The sequence below is a fragment of the Phascolarctos cinereus genome, unplaced genomic scaffold (genome assembly GCF_003287225.1).
Source record: "Phascolarctos cinereus isolate Bilbo 61053 unplaced genomic scaffold, phaCin_HiC Scaffold_4;HRSCAF=312, whole genome shotgun sequence".
Taxonomy (NCBI): Eukaryota; Metazoa; Chordata; class Mammalia; order Diprotodontia; family Phascolarctidae; genus Phascolarctos; species Phascolarctos cinereus.
This window is the reverse complement of record NW_027555847.1, coordinates 720099661-720116489: the sequence shown is the minus strand read 5'-3', so window position 1 is coordinate 720116489 and position 16829 is coordinate 720099661. Positions and strand designations below refer to the sequence as shown.

The 16829-nt window shown below is 52.9% G+C and overlaps 1 protein-coding gene across 1 annotated transcript; it reads left to right on the top strand.

Annotated features, from left to right (window-relative positions):
* Positions 1-3979: 3979 nt before the first annotated feature.
* Positions 3980-16622, top strand: PIK3IP1 (phosphoinositide-3-kinase interacting protein 1). Its single transcript, XM_020996339.2, has 6 exons — positions 3980-4265; positions 5168-5284; positions 5998-6141; positions 8432-8626; positions 8757-8835; positions 15192-16622. Exons 1-6 carry the CDS (start codon positions 4157-4159, stop codon positions 15397-15399), a joined length of 852 nt encoding a protein of 283 aa, XP_020851998.1. The 5' UTR covers positions 3980-4156; the 3' UTR covers positions 15400-16622.
* The last annotated feature ends 207 nt before the right edge of the window (positions 16623-16829 follow it).

Sequence of the window (16829 nt, the reverse complement as noted above, 5' to 3'; positions counted from 1 at the left end):
TGTGGTTTGGTGGGAAGGATCTAAGCTTGTGAGGGTAAGCTAAGGACCCCTCTACCCTTCTGTTTTTGGGTTTTGTTTTTTTTTTTTGGTTAGGCAATGGGGTTAAGTGACTTGCCTAGGGTCACACAGCTAGTAAGTGTTATGTGTCTGAGGCCGGATTTGAACTCAGGTCCTCCTGAATCCAGGGCCGGTGTTCTATCCACTGTGCCATCTAGCTGTCCCTTTCCTCTACCCTTCTGAAGATCAACCAGGGAAGCTGCTTCCCTTTCCAATCGAGTTTGTAGCCCTAGCCCAGGGATATTGGAGGGGGCAGCCTCGTACCCCTCTGGGAGACTAAAGAAAAGAAGGTCTACCTTCGTCACCTCAGGGTCCCACTCCTAATGCGCCAGTGGTACAAGTCACTGGTCTTTGGTTCTGCAGAGGCGGGTGAGATCTCAGATCATATCTGTCTATGTCATCTGCAAGCTGTGTTTATACATCTAGACTACCCAGGTGGCCACAGAATCTGACATGTGGGTGCACATATCTGACACTCCCAACTGGAGGCTCAGAGGAATCTTATCCCCGTCTTATCTCCCCTTCTCACGCATAAGCTTCTTGAGGGCAGAGCCAGTATGTGACTTTTGTATTGGCCTTCATACCCTTGGCACCTCACCCAAAAGGATGCTAGGTTGTGTAGGGGATGGAGTGCTGGACCTGGAATCAGGAACACCTGCGTTCGACATGTACTTATTAGCTGTATGACCCTGGGCAGGTCATCTGATCTTTTCTCTAAGCCTCAGTTTCCTCATCTGTAACATGGGAATAGTAATAATGGTATCTATCTGCCTGGGTTGTTGTGAGGATCAAAATGAGATAATATTTGTAAAGTGTTTTGCAAACCTAAAAGTACCATAGAAATGTAGCTATCATTAATCATTATTAGCCCAGTGTCTTGGACATAGCCAACAATTAATTTTAAAATGTTTACCACTGCTGAATCCGGTCTTAGTAGGAGCATCTAGTCGGGCCACACAGTGGCTTTAGGCACCAGCACTGGATCTGGGGGTGTGAGGGCAGAAAATGATGGCTAGGGGCAGCTAGGTGGCGTAGTGGATAGAACATGGGCCCTGGAGTCAGGAGGACCTGAGTTCAAATCCAGCCTCAGACACATCAGACACATAACACTTACTAACTGTGTAACTCTGGGCAAGTCACTTAACCCCAGTTGTCTCATAAAAAAAAAACAAACAAAAAAGTCTACTTTGAAACTTAAAATTGTATATTCTCCTTTTTCAATCTCCAAAGGTAGACAGATATTCCCATGACCCATACAGCAGAGGCAGTAGGTTCTGCTAGACAGAGGGTGAGCTAGCCTCGGAATCAGGAAGACTTGGGTTCAAGTGTGACACATCCAGGCTGTGTTACCCTGGTCAAGTCACTTAACAACACTAGGCAAATCTCTAAATTAAAAAGAAGGTGCTGGTCTGCATTGATAGAGAGAGTTCCTCACATGGGAGTTTTCTATGTTTATGAAATCACAAGTCCAGCCAACAGTCAGTCAACAAACATTTATTAAAGGGTAACATGCGTCAGGTGCAGTGCTGAGAGCCAGACACAGTAAGTTTTCATTAGCAAGTGAAAGATTCCTGAATATTCCCCCTTGGCTTGTATGGAACACTCCAATCATTCTTGAGGCTGGGAAGGTTCTTTTTCACTTTCTATAGAATCTACAGCAAAGATTCAGAAGAATCAGTATCCATATGACCAGCATCTTGTTGGGACAATTGTGGAAAAGATAGTGTCGCTATTTCAAATAGGAACCAAGTGTGCCTTCCTAAATGGCCTCATCTCACAGTTTCAGAGCTGGAAAGCAGGGGTGTGCTGGCAAATATTTAACAAGCTCTTGGAGGTGGGGTGGGGAATTGTATGCCTGACACTTTTACAGTTACTTGGCATTCTTAACATTTTCTCCATCACTTTCTTAAATCTAGGCATTCAACAAAACACCAAATCGGGCCCTGGTTGTTTGCCAATTTCTGAGCTGTAAACGCTCATGTTGAAAATTTAACAATCAGCTCTCACAGCTTCTATGAGATGGCTTTGAGATCATGTAGTTTAATGCTCCCATTTTATAGATGAAAAAACTGAGGTCAGGAAGATTAAGTAACTCTCCCAAAGTTACAGGAAAGCCCTAAGTGACCATTTAGGTCTCTCAGCTCCATATCAAAGGTCTGCTCTCTACCGCCTCTATCACCTTCTCCTTGGGTTGGGCTACACCATCAATAAGGTCCTTTCTGCTCTCCAGTTCTATAATTAGAGTTCCTATAAGGTTCTTTGTAGTGAGTGCAAACTTACTTCAGGGTATTTGGGCCACCATTTGCATTATTGTTTCAGTCTAGTCTAGATTGGGTCTTGTGGGAGCTGCTCGATCAATATTCTTTTTCATTCCTCTTAAATTACAGCATGCAAAGTAGAAGCTGTGTGGTCCAGGGACGGGAGGAGGGATTCCCTGTTCTGTTTTAGCATGAGTCACCAGGTAGTTTGGGGGCAATCACTCATCTCTGTCTCAGGGAGGGAGAGAGCTTAGCAACTTGAACAACTGCTGGCCAGCCCAGAGCCAAACCAGAAACAGAAGCTTGACCCCCAAATGCCAAAGTAAGGGACAGATGTCAATCCCTGGAATCCCAGGGTCTGGGAGGGGGGGCTGGGGGGATGCCAAAGGCAGGGACAGATCCCTGGAACCCCAGTGTTTAGGGGGGCTGGGAGGATGCCAAATGCAGCTGCCAATGATGTTTCCTATACTCCAGTCAAGGACCCCTTCTTTCTCTGTGCTCCAACTAGAGCCATCACTAGAACCCTGAGGTAGCAAAGGGATACAGCTGAGTGGAATGATCACTATTTTTAAGAAATGTGTCTCTCATAAGCACTGAAATGGCCCTGCAGTCAGTCAGCCAACATTTATTAAACGCCTGCTGTGTGCCAAGCACACTGGATTTAAAAAGAAAGGCAAAGCGCGGTCCCTGCTACCAGTTAGTGGGGAAGACACATGCCAAGTGTTGTGGGGAGTGGTCTTGGCGGGAAGGCGCCCAGGACGAAGGAGGACTGGGGCAGGCTGTGGGCACTTTACGGTTTGACAGGGAAGCTCTCCATCCCTCGACCCTTCCCACTTTCCCAGCTTTCTTCTCCTGACTGCCCTCCTTGCAGTCTCTGGGCCCAATGGAATTTGAAGCTGCCTCTTCGGACACTCAGCCTTTGCCCTGGCTGTACTCCATGTTTGGAATACTCTGCCTCCTGGTTTCCCTGGCTTCTTTCAAGCTTCAGCTCACATTCTGTCTCCTGCCCAAGGCCTTTGCTGCTCCCCTCAGCTGCTGGCTCCTTCTCCCTTCAGATCACCTCTCACTTACTATGAATATATCTCACAAACATCATTATTTTCATGTAGTCTCCTCCATTAGCCCTGAGAGCAGGGACTGTCTCTTGCATCTTTTTGTCTCCCCAGAGCTTAGCACGGGATACACACTAAGGGTTTAATAAATGTTTGTTGACTGGCTTTCTGTCTCGAGATGTCCAGAAGCTAATATTGATTTCTTATTGATCTTCTGTGCAACCCACCCCCACTCCCAGTCCATGCATTGAACGGCACTGGCACTTAATAAATGCTTATTGTTGCTGAAGCAGACCCTGTATGATGCCCTGAGCACCAGCGGGGGGTGGCGCGGGGCTCAGGCTCCTGGGAGTTGGGGCACCAGTTGGCACTGCCCCCTCAGGTCCCCATTATTCTCTCACTTTAGCCGCAGACGACGGCAGGAAGGGCTCTGAGAAGGCGGCCGGCTGAGGCTGGACGGGAGCGTGTCTCCGGGGAGCAGGGTGGACGTTGGAGGAGGGGCGCAAGTCTGGCACCTGTGGGCTTCCTTGCGCCCCAGGCGGGGCGAGCTGGAGAAACGAGTGCTCCTTAGGACCCAGGAGCTGCTCGGCTGCTGCTGCTGCTGCAAACGCCCTCCCCTCCCCGGCTAGGGGGGAGGCTGTTTACCAGGAGAGAGCAGCCCTGGCGAGCCTCGGACCGACCCGCAGCCAGTTCGCCGGCCGGCCAGCCAGGGAGCCGGGCAGCGAGCGGCCAAGCGCTTGGCCGAGGCAGCCTCAGGACCAGTGGCCGGGGCGGCTAGCCCGTCCGAGGATGCGCTCCGGCTCAGCCCGGCGGCCCGGGATGCAGCTGCCCCTGCCCTGGGGGCCCGCGCTGCTCCTGGGCACCGCGCTCCTGGGCGCAGCCTCGGGCTCCCGGGGAGGTAAGCCCCAGTCCGCCCTACAACTTAACGGGGAGTTAGGGGGAGGAGAGGAGGCGGGTGGGCGGGAGTGGCGAAAGCTCTGCGCTCTGCCTGTGCCCAGCCGTGGGCATGCTGTCCACAGCGAGCGAGGGCAGCTCAAGCTTGGGGCAGTGGGGCTAGGGGAGCTCGGAGGTCCACCTTTGGCAAAGGGGCAAGGCAGCCGGGGAGCAGCCTCGGGGCTGGGGCCGTGCCCCGTGGCTGCGAGCATCCTCCGTCTTCGCGCTCCCTGGCCTCCCCGAGGCGCAGCTTCCAGATGCTGCCGTTGGGCCGCGAGCGGGGCAGGCAGCCCTGCGCCTCCCGCTGTCAGTCCATCAGCGGCAGCTTGGAGCCCCGGGCAGTCCGAGCCCAGGCGCCTGCCCCCAGCTCTCCTTCCGTACATTTTCTCTTTCTCATTTCCTGCTGCGTTCAAAGGGCGGGCGGGGGGGGGGGTTCCAGTTGAAGACTTTAGATGGGAGGGGGGTGGATTTGGAGTCATGCCTAGTTTACATAACAGGGAACAACTCTGTCCGCTGCGCTAGGGGCAGGGCGGGGGTGGGGTGGAGGTGGTTGGGAGATGGATGCCCACCCACTGACCAGTATCCTCTGGGCAGCAAAGACTGCTGAGAGATAGTCTACAGGCACACAGTAGGCTTAAAGCAGCTAGGGCCCTTACATTTTCTATCTAGTACATTTTACAGATGCGCAAATTGGGGCCCAGAGAGGTGCAGAACTGGACTAGTCCTATCCAGGTTTTCTGACTCCAAAGTTAGGGTGCTTTGTCTCTGTGCTCTGCTGCCTCCATACCTGACCTGGGCACCGTGGGGATACATCAGCTACAGGCTTATGCCTTCTGTAGATGCCAAGGCCTTTCTTCTTCTTCACAGGCTGCTTCTGGGACCAGGGACATCTGTACCAGGCAGACCAGAGCTTCTCTGCGGATGGACTGCCCTGCCTCAATTGGCAGGAATTGCAAAGCCAGGGGACAGAGACTGTCACCACTGGTGAGTAGGAGAGGGATGAGGAAGGAGGGTCAGTGGGTGAGGGATGAGTGAGTAAGGGGGTGGGCAAGGGGAGGGAGTGGGAAGTGAGGGGGCAGATTGGTGGGAAAAGGAGGTGATGGGAGCTGGTGGAGGTCAGGGAAGGGCCTGGAGTGGTTGAATGGGAAGTGGTTAGAGGGATTATTGGGATAGGGATGAACTGGGGTGTGTGGGACCTAGAGTGTGTGAGTGAGAGAGATGAGCAGGTGAGGTGGGTGAGGGAAAGGAGTCAGTAGTGAAGGGATACAGGAGGTGAGGGAGGAGAATCAGTGAGGAGGTGAGGACATGAGTTCTGAGGTAAGAGAAGAATACGAGAAAATGGAGTGAATGGAGAGTGAAGAGATGAAGGAATTGGGTGAGGAGCTGAATTTGAGGGAGGAGATGGAATGAAGAATTGAGGGGAGGGAAGGGAATGAGGAAAGTGGGTGGGTGAGGAGAAGACAGAGGAGGTGAGTGAGGAGATGAGAGAGGAGATGGAGAAGAGAGAGGAGGAGAAGGAAATGAGGGAAGGGGTGAAGGAGATGAGGGAGGGGGTGGAGGAGGAGGAGGAGGGTGAGGAGATGAAAGAGGGGATGAGGGAGAAGATGAGGGAGGAGGTGAGGGCAGCCCAGGGGAGTGCACAGTTCACAGAGTTGGGGGTCAGTTCAGCGCCCCTTCCCCCCTCACTCTCTCCCCAGGGGCAGGCCCAGGCCGGACAACCACCCGGGAGAACCACAGCTTCTGCCGGAACCCTGACTCGGACGCAGCCGGGCCCTGGTGCTACGTGAGCGGCTCCTCGGGAGCCCCGGAGAAGCGGCGCTGCCAGCCTGTCCCATGCGCAGGTACAGCCACCCGCCCCGGGGCCGCCTCGGCCCCGCCCCCACCTCCTGTCATTGGCCACGATATATGGCCCCGCCCCTATGCCCCGCCCTCAGGGAACTGCCACGCCCTCCTCATCCTCCCTTTGGCCCTGGCTCTGGTCCCGCCCTTCCTCTGGCCCCCGCCTCTAGATCCGCCCCCTCCGCCTCGCCATTGGCCGCGGCTGTCTCTGGGCCTCGGCGCTGACAGGCCATTGGCTGCCGGGGCCACTCCCCATGAGCTCATTCTTCCCTAGCCTCTGGTAAACAAGTGTGTTCAACAAACCTGTGCGGCCCTGGTACATGGTGGGGAAACTGAGGCGGGGAGGAGCAAGGAAGCTCCCAGCGTGGGATCCCATATCTAAAGCTGGAGCGGCCCCAGAGACCCTCGAGACAGCCACTATTATAGATGGGGAAACTGAGGCTCAGAAAGAGAAAGGGACTTGGGTAAAGTGGCAGAGCCAGGACGCAAATCAGTGATCTAGGACCCCAAATTTTCACTCCACCATGCTGCTGTCAGAACTGGGAAGGGCCTTAGAACAAGGAATATCAGAGCTGGGAGGGAGAGAATGGCAGGGCTGGGAGGGACCTTAGAACAGGGGATGTAGAGCTGGGAGGGGCCTGAGAACAGGGGATGTCAGGGCTGGGAGGGGCCTGAGAACAGGGGATGCTAGGCTGGTAGTTCACTTTATATAGTTATTCCACTTTACATATGGGGAAACTGAGGCTGAGAGAGGGGCAGAAACTCCCAGAAGGGATGGAGTTTGTGTTAGCCTACTCCCAAACTGTCCCCTCCCTGACCTTTAAGATCGTCCACCACAGTAGGGAAGAAAGTCTTTGCTCAGAGCTGGACCCCCGGCTGGATTTCCAGCGGAGCAAGCTTGTGGTCTGGTCCTCATGCTTCCATTAAGTGAGCCCCCTTTCCCCTTCCCCCCTAGTCAGACAATTTGGTGTCTTCTAAGAAGTTTGGTGTATGTATAAGACATAGAGGGTGATGCCCTAAGTATATCAGGGGAGCACTGAAAAACTGACTTGTCAGAGCTGTGGAGAAGGGAAGAGTTTATGACCAGATGAGAGACAGAGGATCATGGGAAGCAAAATGGAAATTTTTCATTATGTGCAATTTAAAAGTTTTTGTACCGACAAAAGCAGAATGAGCTGGTGAATGAGAAGCAGAGGCCCTACCTTGCCCTCTCCCCTCCTGGGTCAAATCCTGTACTAACCCTTCCCCAAGTGTATGGGGCCCCAGATCTAAGGTGCAAGAGTCCCCAGGGGCTGTCACACAGAGGACGCTGCATCCGGGAAAGGGGCATGAAGCATCCAAAGTCATGCCAATATCGCGGGGTCATCCTTTCACAGGACTTTGGGTTCAACCCACCCATTTTACAGTTGAGAAAACAGGCCCAGGGAGGGCATTTCACCCCAGGGGCACACAGCTAGTAAGTGGCAAAGCCAGGATTTGAATCCTGGTCCTGTAATCTGCACTGCACTACTCATCAAGGCAATGTCAGTCAGAGAATGACCCAGTAACATTTCCTAATCACCTACTGTGTGGCGAGTGCTGGGGAGCCAAAGAAAGGCAAAAACGTGGTATCTGGTGGCCTGTCCGGATCCCAAATGTAGTGAGGAGCCCCCAGGTAAAATGACACTTGGGAATGGCTGATTTTACAGTTAGCTGGGAAGTGGGGAGAATGAGCAGTAATAATAATAGCTGACATTTATATAGCATGTTAAGATTTGCAAACACTTTACAGACATAATCCCATTGGATCCCTGGGAGGCAGGTGCTATTATTAGCCCCATTTTATGGATAAGGAAACTGAGGCTTGCCCAGGGTCACATAGCTAATAGGTGTCTAATGGGAAAAGCATAAGAGATGTGATTTTAAGGCCCAGCTGTGACAGTAGATGCTGGGAAGAGCACATCCTTTGGAAACCTCCTTCTAAAGGTCATCCTTTTAGACTGAGACAACTCTGACCAGTGCACTACCCAGGGGCATTCTTGCATGTGTAGGCAAGGATGTACATATGTGTGCATGCATGTGCATGTGTGTGTGTGTGCATGTGCATATGTGTGTGCAGACTCTTAAGGTCTAGGAGATAAAGAATACCCATGCAGCCATGTCCTTTCTGTCCCTGATGCTTGGTGCCTCCCCTCCCCCTCTGACCCTACCCTTCACCCATGTGCTCTGTTCCCCTCTGTAGGAGGGGTCCCGAGGTACCCCCATTATTTGGGACATTCTCCTGATGCCCCAAATTTCATTCTCCCTTTCCAGGGACCCCCACTCAGGAAACCTTGCCCCTCACCACTGACGCAGGGGCATCTCAGGAAAGCCATGGGGCCGATGGGGAAGTCTTCGAGGTCGCACACTCTCTGCCCCGTAACAGTGAGTCGGCAGCTGTGCAGCCCGTGATTGGGGTCAGCCAGAGAGTGAGGATGATGTCAGAGAAGAAAGACCTTGGGATGATAGGTATGCCCCGTCCCTCTTCCACACTCCCAGGGTTCCCACCTCGTCCCTTCTTCAATGAGGATTCCACCAAGAGGCTGCCCGGTCTTAGCCCGATGGAGGCGCTCATGAATGTCGCCCTCTTCCTTGGCAGGCTATGTGCTGGGAATCACCATGACGGTGATCATCATCGCCATTGGTGCTGGCATTGTCCTGGGCTATGTCTACAAGAGGTCAGTATCTTATTGCCCACCCCTCCCTACATGCATCTCTTTAGACAGGTATGCAGTATCGTACACGGAGTGGCAAATGACTATGGATCAGAGGACCTGGGTTCAAATCCTGGCCCTACTGCTTACTCCCTGTATGGCCTTGGAGGAGTCCCTTCCCCTCAGTTTCCTCCTCTGTAAAATGAAGGTGTTGGATTAAATTTGGACTAGATGCCTCTGAGGTCTCTTGCTGGAGGATTAAGGGAGATGTCCCTAATACATAGGAAAGGTGTGTGTCCTCATGGCTGCTGCTCTGGGCACTCTGAAGTATTCCGAGGCAGCTGGGGGAGGTGGCCCCACCAGGCTGCCTAAGGAGGAATGAACCAGCCCAGGTCAGAGACGGAGCTGATCAGAGCTCCTGGCCAGTCAGCAGTGGGGTTGTCCACACGAGAGGACACTGAATTTTCAGCCTGGATGAAATAGGGAGATCCAGTCTTAAAGAAAAGTGTGGGGGGTACATAATGGAACACCCCGAGGGCAGAACTATGCATTTTTTTTTAATCTTCTTTATGTCTCAAGTATTTATTTACAGGGAACCTAGCATATAGTAAATGCCTAATAAGTGCTCCTTGACTTTAGGCAAAAAATAATTGGCAGACAGAAAAATAGCTGTCCAGCCAGAGGGTCCATCCCAAGGGTGGATGGCTCCTTGCCTGCTTTTGGCATTTGAGGTTTAAATTTCGTCAGGGATAAGCTTCTTTTGGGCAGGGCCATTTGTAGTCGGGACACATCCTTTCCCCTTCCCCCAGTGTGCTCAGATGAGGTCTGGTTAAAATGACAATTGAGGGTAGCCTTGAAAGGGGAGAAGTCAACATAAGGCCAACCCAGGTTGGTCGGACTGATGTGATGCCCAAAGGAGATCCCTGCCCTGTGCCTCAGTGAACAGCTCCATGCAGGGGGTCGCTGCCCCGTCCTCCACCATAGGGTGCTGGAGGACGATGGTCAGTGTGTAAGGGGAGTAGACAGTGCTATGAGATCTGATAGGGGGTAGTCCAGCCTACAGTGGTCTCTGTGACCCTATTTGAGGCTTGATTATTGAGACAACAGTGCCTGAACCGTACTAGGCACTGTGGGGGGATATAGAAAAGAATAAATACCGGACACTTGCCTACAGGAGGCCCTTGCCCCATTGTAGCTTTTGCTGACCTGGGGGCAGGATCCACAGGGGGTGCACAGGGGGTTGGGGGGGCACCTCAGTGCACCCAGGCCTCGAACGGTGCCTGGCCCGTAGTAGGAGATTAATAAATGCTTGGTGAGTCCTTAAGTCAAGAAGCCCCCCTCCCTCTCTTGACCTCTCTTCCTCCTGAGGGATAAGATCTGCAGTGCCCTGGGGAAGGCAGTTGGCACCATGTCTGGGCCCAGTGCCTGCCTCCATTTTGTGCCCGCCACACCTTCATCCCCAGAGCTGTAGAACAGGAAATGAATTAAGAGTTCAGATACAAGCTCCTCCCGGGGCTGATTTTAACCCTTTTAAAGCAAGGGAGGCCGGGCTGCTTAACCCACAGAAGCCCCAAGCCCTAAGACCATCTGCTCTCTGCACATCCGGGGTCAGTGGAAGAGGGATGGGGCTGGTTTTGCTGGCCCCAGAGGGCAGGAGGGGAGGCATCCCGAGGACAGGGATGAGAGCTGTCCTCAAGCGGACCAGCTGTCGAGGGCGGCTGGGGGCGCCCCCACTTTGAGGGGCTTTCAGGCAGGAGCAGGAAGGCCACTTGGGGAGGATTCCTCTTTAGGGCCCCGTCTCGTGAGATGGCCTCACGGCTGCCTTCCAGCCCCAAGTCCGCAGAATGTGCTTTTTGTTCAATGGGAGTGAAGGGTCACTGGATGCCAGAAACGGCTTTGTCCAAGTAACTGAACCTACTGGCTTGTTGCACTACGTCTTCAGTCTTCCTGACTGGCTGTGTTCATTTGGGGTCGATGTTTTAGAGCGGCAAGGACATCGGGTCCAACCGCCTCATGTTACAGAGGAGTCCACTGAGGCTCGGGGGGGGGGATCGCACCCCACTGCTCAGCAGCAGGCTCCCTGACCCCCTGGGCCCCATTGATCTAGCGTGGCTGACTTTGCTGCAAGCGACCCGCTGTTTGGGAGAAGCCGAGGTTGACTTAATGAGGTCCTCCTGTACCCTCTTCGGCCCAGGAAGAGGAAGCGAGGAATGAGACCAGCAGGTTGGCTCCCCTGGTGTCTCTCCCTGCCCTGTTTGCTGCCCGGCTCCTGTTTTTGGCCCTTTAGCAAGGCAGGAATCAGGTTACTGCGGATCTGTGGGATGGAGCCTTCTATTAACTGGGAGGGTGCGGGCAGGTGGAGGGAGCGTTCCCCTTGAGGACGGTGACCCTGGAACAGGGTGGCAGGTGGGGGTGAGGATTGGAGCCCCCCCAACCCCCTTGTCCAGGGTGGGCGGGAGACAGTGTGCCTGGAAGGGGCTGTGGGATTCAGCGGGTTGATCCAAGGGTGTCAATGCCTCCCCCTCCCCGCAGCAGTCACCTTGGCCGGGCAGAGCTCCAGTATGGCTCTTGTTTGCTGATAAGAAGCAAGGAAAAAGTGTAAGCTTACACCGCTCCACCCCCTGAGGAAAGGAGGGGAGAGTCAGTGAATACAATACTTGTTTCTCCTTGGCCATGACAAGGGACTTTTGTTGCCCCCTGAGCCAAGCTATGAAAAAGGAGGTCAGAGAAGCCAGACAGGAGAAGCCGGGGGTCCTGTTATTATCTCATCAGGAGCTGGGGCAAGTTGCAGCCTTGGTTTCTTCACTTGAAATGGAGTTGGCAGTGCTGGGAAGCCTCTGAATGGAGGGGCCCACCTGGGCCAATTGCCTGAAGTGAGGGAGGCAGCCTGGTGTAGAGAAGGAAACTAGATGGAGACAGGAGACTCCGGGGAGAATCTCGACTCTGCCTTTCAGCTAGTGGGTAACCCCAGGCAAATCACTGCTCCTTCTCTGGGCCTCAGTTTCTATTTCTGGACCGTGAAGAGGTCAGACGTGGATTCCTCGGGCCCTCTTAAGTCCTGTGATTGAAAAAGTGAAGCGTAGGTCCTCATGGTAGAGCTTCATGTAGGTGAGACTGACTGTGCCTTCATTTTCTGCTGTTTAAAATGCTCCTAATCAAGTCTCCAAAGCCAGCCCCCCACTTGCTGCCATTGTAGCTAAGACCACAGAATTCTAGGTCTGGAAGGGAACCTGGAGGCCCTCTGAGTTCAGCCCTCTCCTTCTACAGAAGGGGAAACCAAGGCCCAGAGAACTGAAAAGACTTGCCCAAGGTCATACAACCAGTAACGGCTTGCACAGGATCCAAACGTCAGTCCTTGGAGCCCCAGTCCAGAGCTCCAGCCCGCTGGCCGCTTCAGGCAAAGTCTCCCTGGGAATCCCCTCCAGAGTTTGGCTTACCTTAGCATGCTTAGGAGCCCAGTTTTAATGGTCAGTTCCACAGGGGGTTGTCAGGCTCGGGGGAACTAATCTATAAAAGCCAGACATATACAAGTCTGGGCAGTTACTGATGTCAGTAAAGAAATGTACAATCCAACAGTAAAGCAGCTGGGCTGGTTCCATGGCAAGAGGAACAGAGGGAGAAGCCACGGAGAACCTTCCAGCCCTCGCCAGTGGGTGGGCAGATTGACAGGAGGCCATGGACATAGCAAGGGGAAAGGTCCAGATCTGCGAGGTCACAGATCCTTAGGGAGTTATCGGAGTAGGTCAGACACTGATCTACCACGAGGACGGGGGTGGATAGGGCCAGCACATTCTCTTCCTGGGAGGTCAGCCTGCTTGGCAAACCAAGCTAAAATGGAGGGGGGGGGGTCTAGAACCAGAAGGAACCTCAGAGATCCCTTAGTCATAAGGATCCTGGCTCTGAGTCTGGAAGGGACCTCAGAGGCCATCTGTCCAACCCCTCATTTTACAGATGAGGAAACTGAGGCACAGAGAGACTGAGTGATTTAAGCTTCAGAGGCAAGATCTGACCCTTTCTCCTTTTTCTATTCCAGTCAGCCAACATTTACTAAGCACCTACTATATACCAAACACTGCAGTGAAGTGCTGAGGGTACAGAGAAAGGCAAAAACAGAGTCCCTGCCCTCAAGGAGCGCACAGTCTCATGAGGGAGCTGACGTGTAAAATAACTCAGTACATACAAGATACGCACAGAGATGATGAAGGAAATCTGAAAGGGAAGGCATTGGCAGCCAGAAGAACTGTGAAAGGCCTTTTGCGGAAGGCAGACTTTGATCTGAGTATGGAAGGGAGCCGTGGAAAAGCAGTGGCAGAGAATCCAAAAGCTGGGGGGGGGGGGAGGAAGGGAGGAGATACAGCCAGGGCAGAGGCACAGAGATGGGAGATGGAAATGTGTGACAGGTGGATGGGAGCAAAGGGTAATAAAGCTGGCAGGGGAGGGAGAGGCCGGGTCAAATGCCACAGGACTTTGATGTTGGAGGTAGCAGGGAGCTGGCAGAACTCACTGAGCTCTCTCTCTCTCTGTGTGAGAGAGAGAGGGACAGAGAGAGAGAGAGAGAGAGAGAGAGAGAGAGAGAGAGAGAAAGAGAGGAGAGGAGAGGAGAGAAGAGAGGAGACAGAGAGAGAGGACAGAGGGAAAGGGAAGAGGGAGGAGAGAGGAGAGAGAGAGAGAGAGAGAGAGAGAGAGAGAGAGAGAGAGAGAGAGAGAGAGAGAGAGAGAGAGAGAGAGAGAGATGGTCAGACCTATACTTTAGGAAAAATCACCTTGGCAACTGAGAGAAGTGGGAAGAGAGGGGGCAGGGAGAGAAACCGACTGCAGTAGATAATAGATGATTTCCAAATCGATATACCCAACCCTGAGCTGGAGTTGAGTTATAGTCATCTCCAAAGAACTCTCGGCCATTTTGAATTGGACATCTCATAGGCATCTCAGACTTACCATCTTTCCCCTATTCCAGACATCTCTGCGACTGTCCAGGGTACCACTGTCCCCCCAACAGAAGGTGATTGCACTAGTCTGTAGAGACACTGAGGGCCTGAATGAGCATTGTGGCTATGCAGTGATGAGAAGAGAATGTACATGAAATATTGGGAAGGTAGAAACCATAATATTGACTATGTAGGGTGGGTGAGAGTGAGGGATTGAAGAGGAAAGACACTGAGGTTGCAAGGTGTGATTGTGGGAGGGTCAGTAGATACGGAGAGATTGATAAAGAGAACTGGGATGATTGAGAGGCCTGGAGAAGTCAGAAGGGGCTAGCTAGGGTCAAGGGCCATGGAGAGTGATCTGCCTTGGCAAGCAGAAGGACCCTTTGTCTGAGAGCAGAATGGAGAGAAAGTAGAGTGGTGCAGACATCTGAATGATTTGAGATGAAGCAAGAAATCTGTAGCTGATAGGGAGCTAGGAGGGAAAGCCCTTATGTTGGAGGACAGTTGGGAAGATCTTGAGAGACTGTTGAGCTGAATCTAATGGGATGGAATTGAATAGGGATCAATGTAAAGTCTTTGAATCGGAGTATATTCCAAACAGTTGGTTTCCCAAGCACCAGACCAGGGAGAGCTGGGATTGCTAGTGGACTGGACACTCAGAACAAGCCCACTGTTTATGGCAGCCATGAAAAATTACATCCCACAAGGTTCATGTCCAGGCTCAGACATCTTGGGGCCTGCCCTGGCTGGATGGCACTCGGAGAACCGCATTTAGTTCTGGCTGGCACACTTTAAGGATGCTGATGAACTGGAGAATCCAAGGGAAGGCAAACCGCACATTGGGAGGTCTGGGAATTGTGGCTTATTAGGAGTTGAAGAATGGCGGATCAAGCGGGCTATTTCCTGGGAGAAATAAAAAATGGGGTCTGCTTGGACCCAGAGGGAAGACCAGTAATGTCTGGATGCTGCAGTGAAGCATAGTGGAGCTTGAGAGAAGGAAGATTCCCAAGAATCTGGGCTCTCCAGAGGGGAAAGGCCGCTTCAAGGGATGGTGGCTTCGAGCAAGGCCTGGAATGGGTATGGAACGTACTGTAGAATGTCAGACTTCCTTTTGTCCCTTCTTTTCTTATTATAAGGGATGGCTTCCCTTCCAGGCTGGACCTTAAGGTTTGCTGTCCATTTTGAGAGAGTGAGGCTTTCTTTACCGTCACTCCTCACAATCTAGGGGAGAGACTGTGGGATGTAGAGGTGACTCGACTCAGTGAACAGTGCTTTGAGCTCAAGGGTGGGGACTGTCATTTATGCACTGGCCACAAGGCCACCATGCCTAGTTCTGTTTGTTGAGCTGACTGGATTGTCCGCCTCCATGACACTTGAGATAAGATGTGAAAGAAGGAATCCAGGCACGAACTGTGACTTGATGGTGTTTTTCATTTTCATTCTTTCCATCAGGGGGAAGGACTTCAAAGAGCATCGTGAACAGAAAACCTATGAGCGGGAGATGCAACGTATCACCTTGCCTTTGTCTGCCTTCACAAACCCTGCATGTGAGATCGTGGATGAGAAAACCATTGTGATTCACACCCATCGGACTCCTGGGGAGGACACAAAGGATGGCAGTGCCCCCCTCATGGGCCAGGCTGGCACACCTGGGGCCTGAGCTGGTGGCCAGTGGGTAGGAATCTACACTGACACTGACCTTCCCAAGCAGGGAATGGCTCTCGTCTTCTGTTACGGTGTTTTTTGGGTGAATTCCAGAGGACAAAGGACTGGAGGGGGGCCCTGCTTCTCCAGTAGGGTCATCCCTCGGGGCGGGACTTTGCCCATGGAGATGACTGGAGCAACAGCTGGAGGGGTGCTGTCTACAGGGACTTCCCACAGAACCCAAACCGGGGACAGGGTGGCCTTTGTCCTAGTCCTACTTCTCCCCTTTGTGCTCTAGAATTCCACATGGCCTTGGCTTCCTCCCTGTCCCTGCCTCTAGAGGTGTGAATGGCACATATAGACCGTTACCTTTGTATTTCAGGAAAAATGGGAGCTTTATTCGCATCAGGGTCATTTGGTGAGTTGAGGCCTCTCAGCTGTGTTTGTGGCCCCTCGAGGCCAAGAGTGCGAGAATCGGAGGGAGGATCAGGTATATTTCAGGGTAAATGAAGCCCAGGGCCGATACTCTTCCGGGCCCAAATGAAAAGGAAGAGAAGAAAACATACTGAACATTCCATGTAGACTGAGGCCTGAGCCAGGTGCCTTAGGCCAACACAGGCAGTCGGGGCTAGAAGCTCCGGACTGAGAGACGTCAGGAAACAATGACAATATTTTAGGACCCACGATTGTCCAAGGAATCAGAAATGTTGTCAGTCAGTAATTCCATTGCTGGATCCTTCAGACGTCCCCAGGACAAGCAGACAGGGTTCTTTGGGGCTCGCCAAACTGTGCCCCCCCCCCCAGCCCCTGAAAGTCCCTGGCTGCACAGGACGGTGGCGGAGAGACAGGCTCGCTCCCACAGTGTCGGGGTCTCCAGTCCCTCCTCCAAGTCTTTCACTGCTGCTCATAAGGCCTTAGGAGGAAGGGAGGGACTTCACCAAACCTGCACCTTCTCCCCACCCCCAAAATCCAAGCGGCTCTAAGGGTGTGTGAGTATGTGTGTGTGACCGCACCAGCCCTGGAGCGGTGGGCAGCTCCAGTGTAAGAGCCGACCTTGGCATCCACACGCCTGGCTTGCATGTACGCTGCACACCACAGACTCCGCCGTGTTAGTGGTTCTGACTTTTTTTTAACCATTTCTGTGTGTTTTATATACCTCATTCTAACACCTGCACACTGTAGGCAGGAAGCCACTCTGGATTCAACTTGGTAAAAACACATTAAACAGGACAAAACTCACTTGTGAGCACTGTCAGCCGTCGGGTAGAACACCCCACCCCGGGGAGCTCCTCCTTGGGGAGGTGGCTCTCTGGCGACCTCGGGCTGTGGCCCAGAGTTGGAGTGTACCCCTAAGCGATGCTACAGAGGAGCAGCTGGTGCCCGTGCTCTGCTCACAATGAACGCTGAGGGTGTTGTCGTGAACAGTGTAGGAATCTGGTTGAGAGG

Bases quoted from the DNA above. Each gene is read 5' to 3' on its own strand.
- PIK3IP1 (XM_020996339.2), top strand. From the start codon at position 4,157: ATGCGCTCCGGCTCAGCCCGGCGGCCCGGGATGCAGCTGCCCCTGCCC. The intron at 5,285-5,997 runs GTGAGTAGGAGA...CTCTCTCCCCAG, and splicing joins GACAGAGACTGTCACCACTG to GGGCAGGCCCAGGCCGGACA. The intron at 8,836-15,191 runs GTCAGTATCTTA...TCTTTCCATCAG, and splicing joins CTGGGCTATGTCTACAAGAG to GGGGAAGGACTTCAAAGAGC.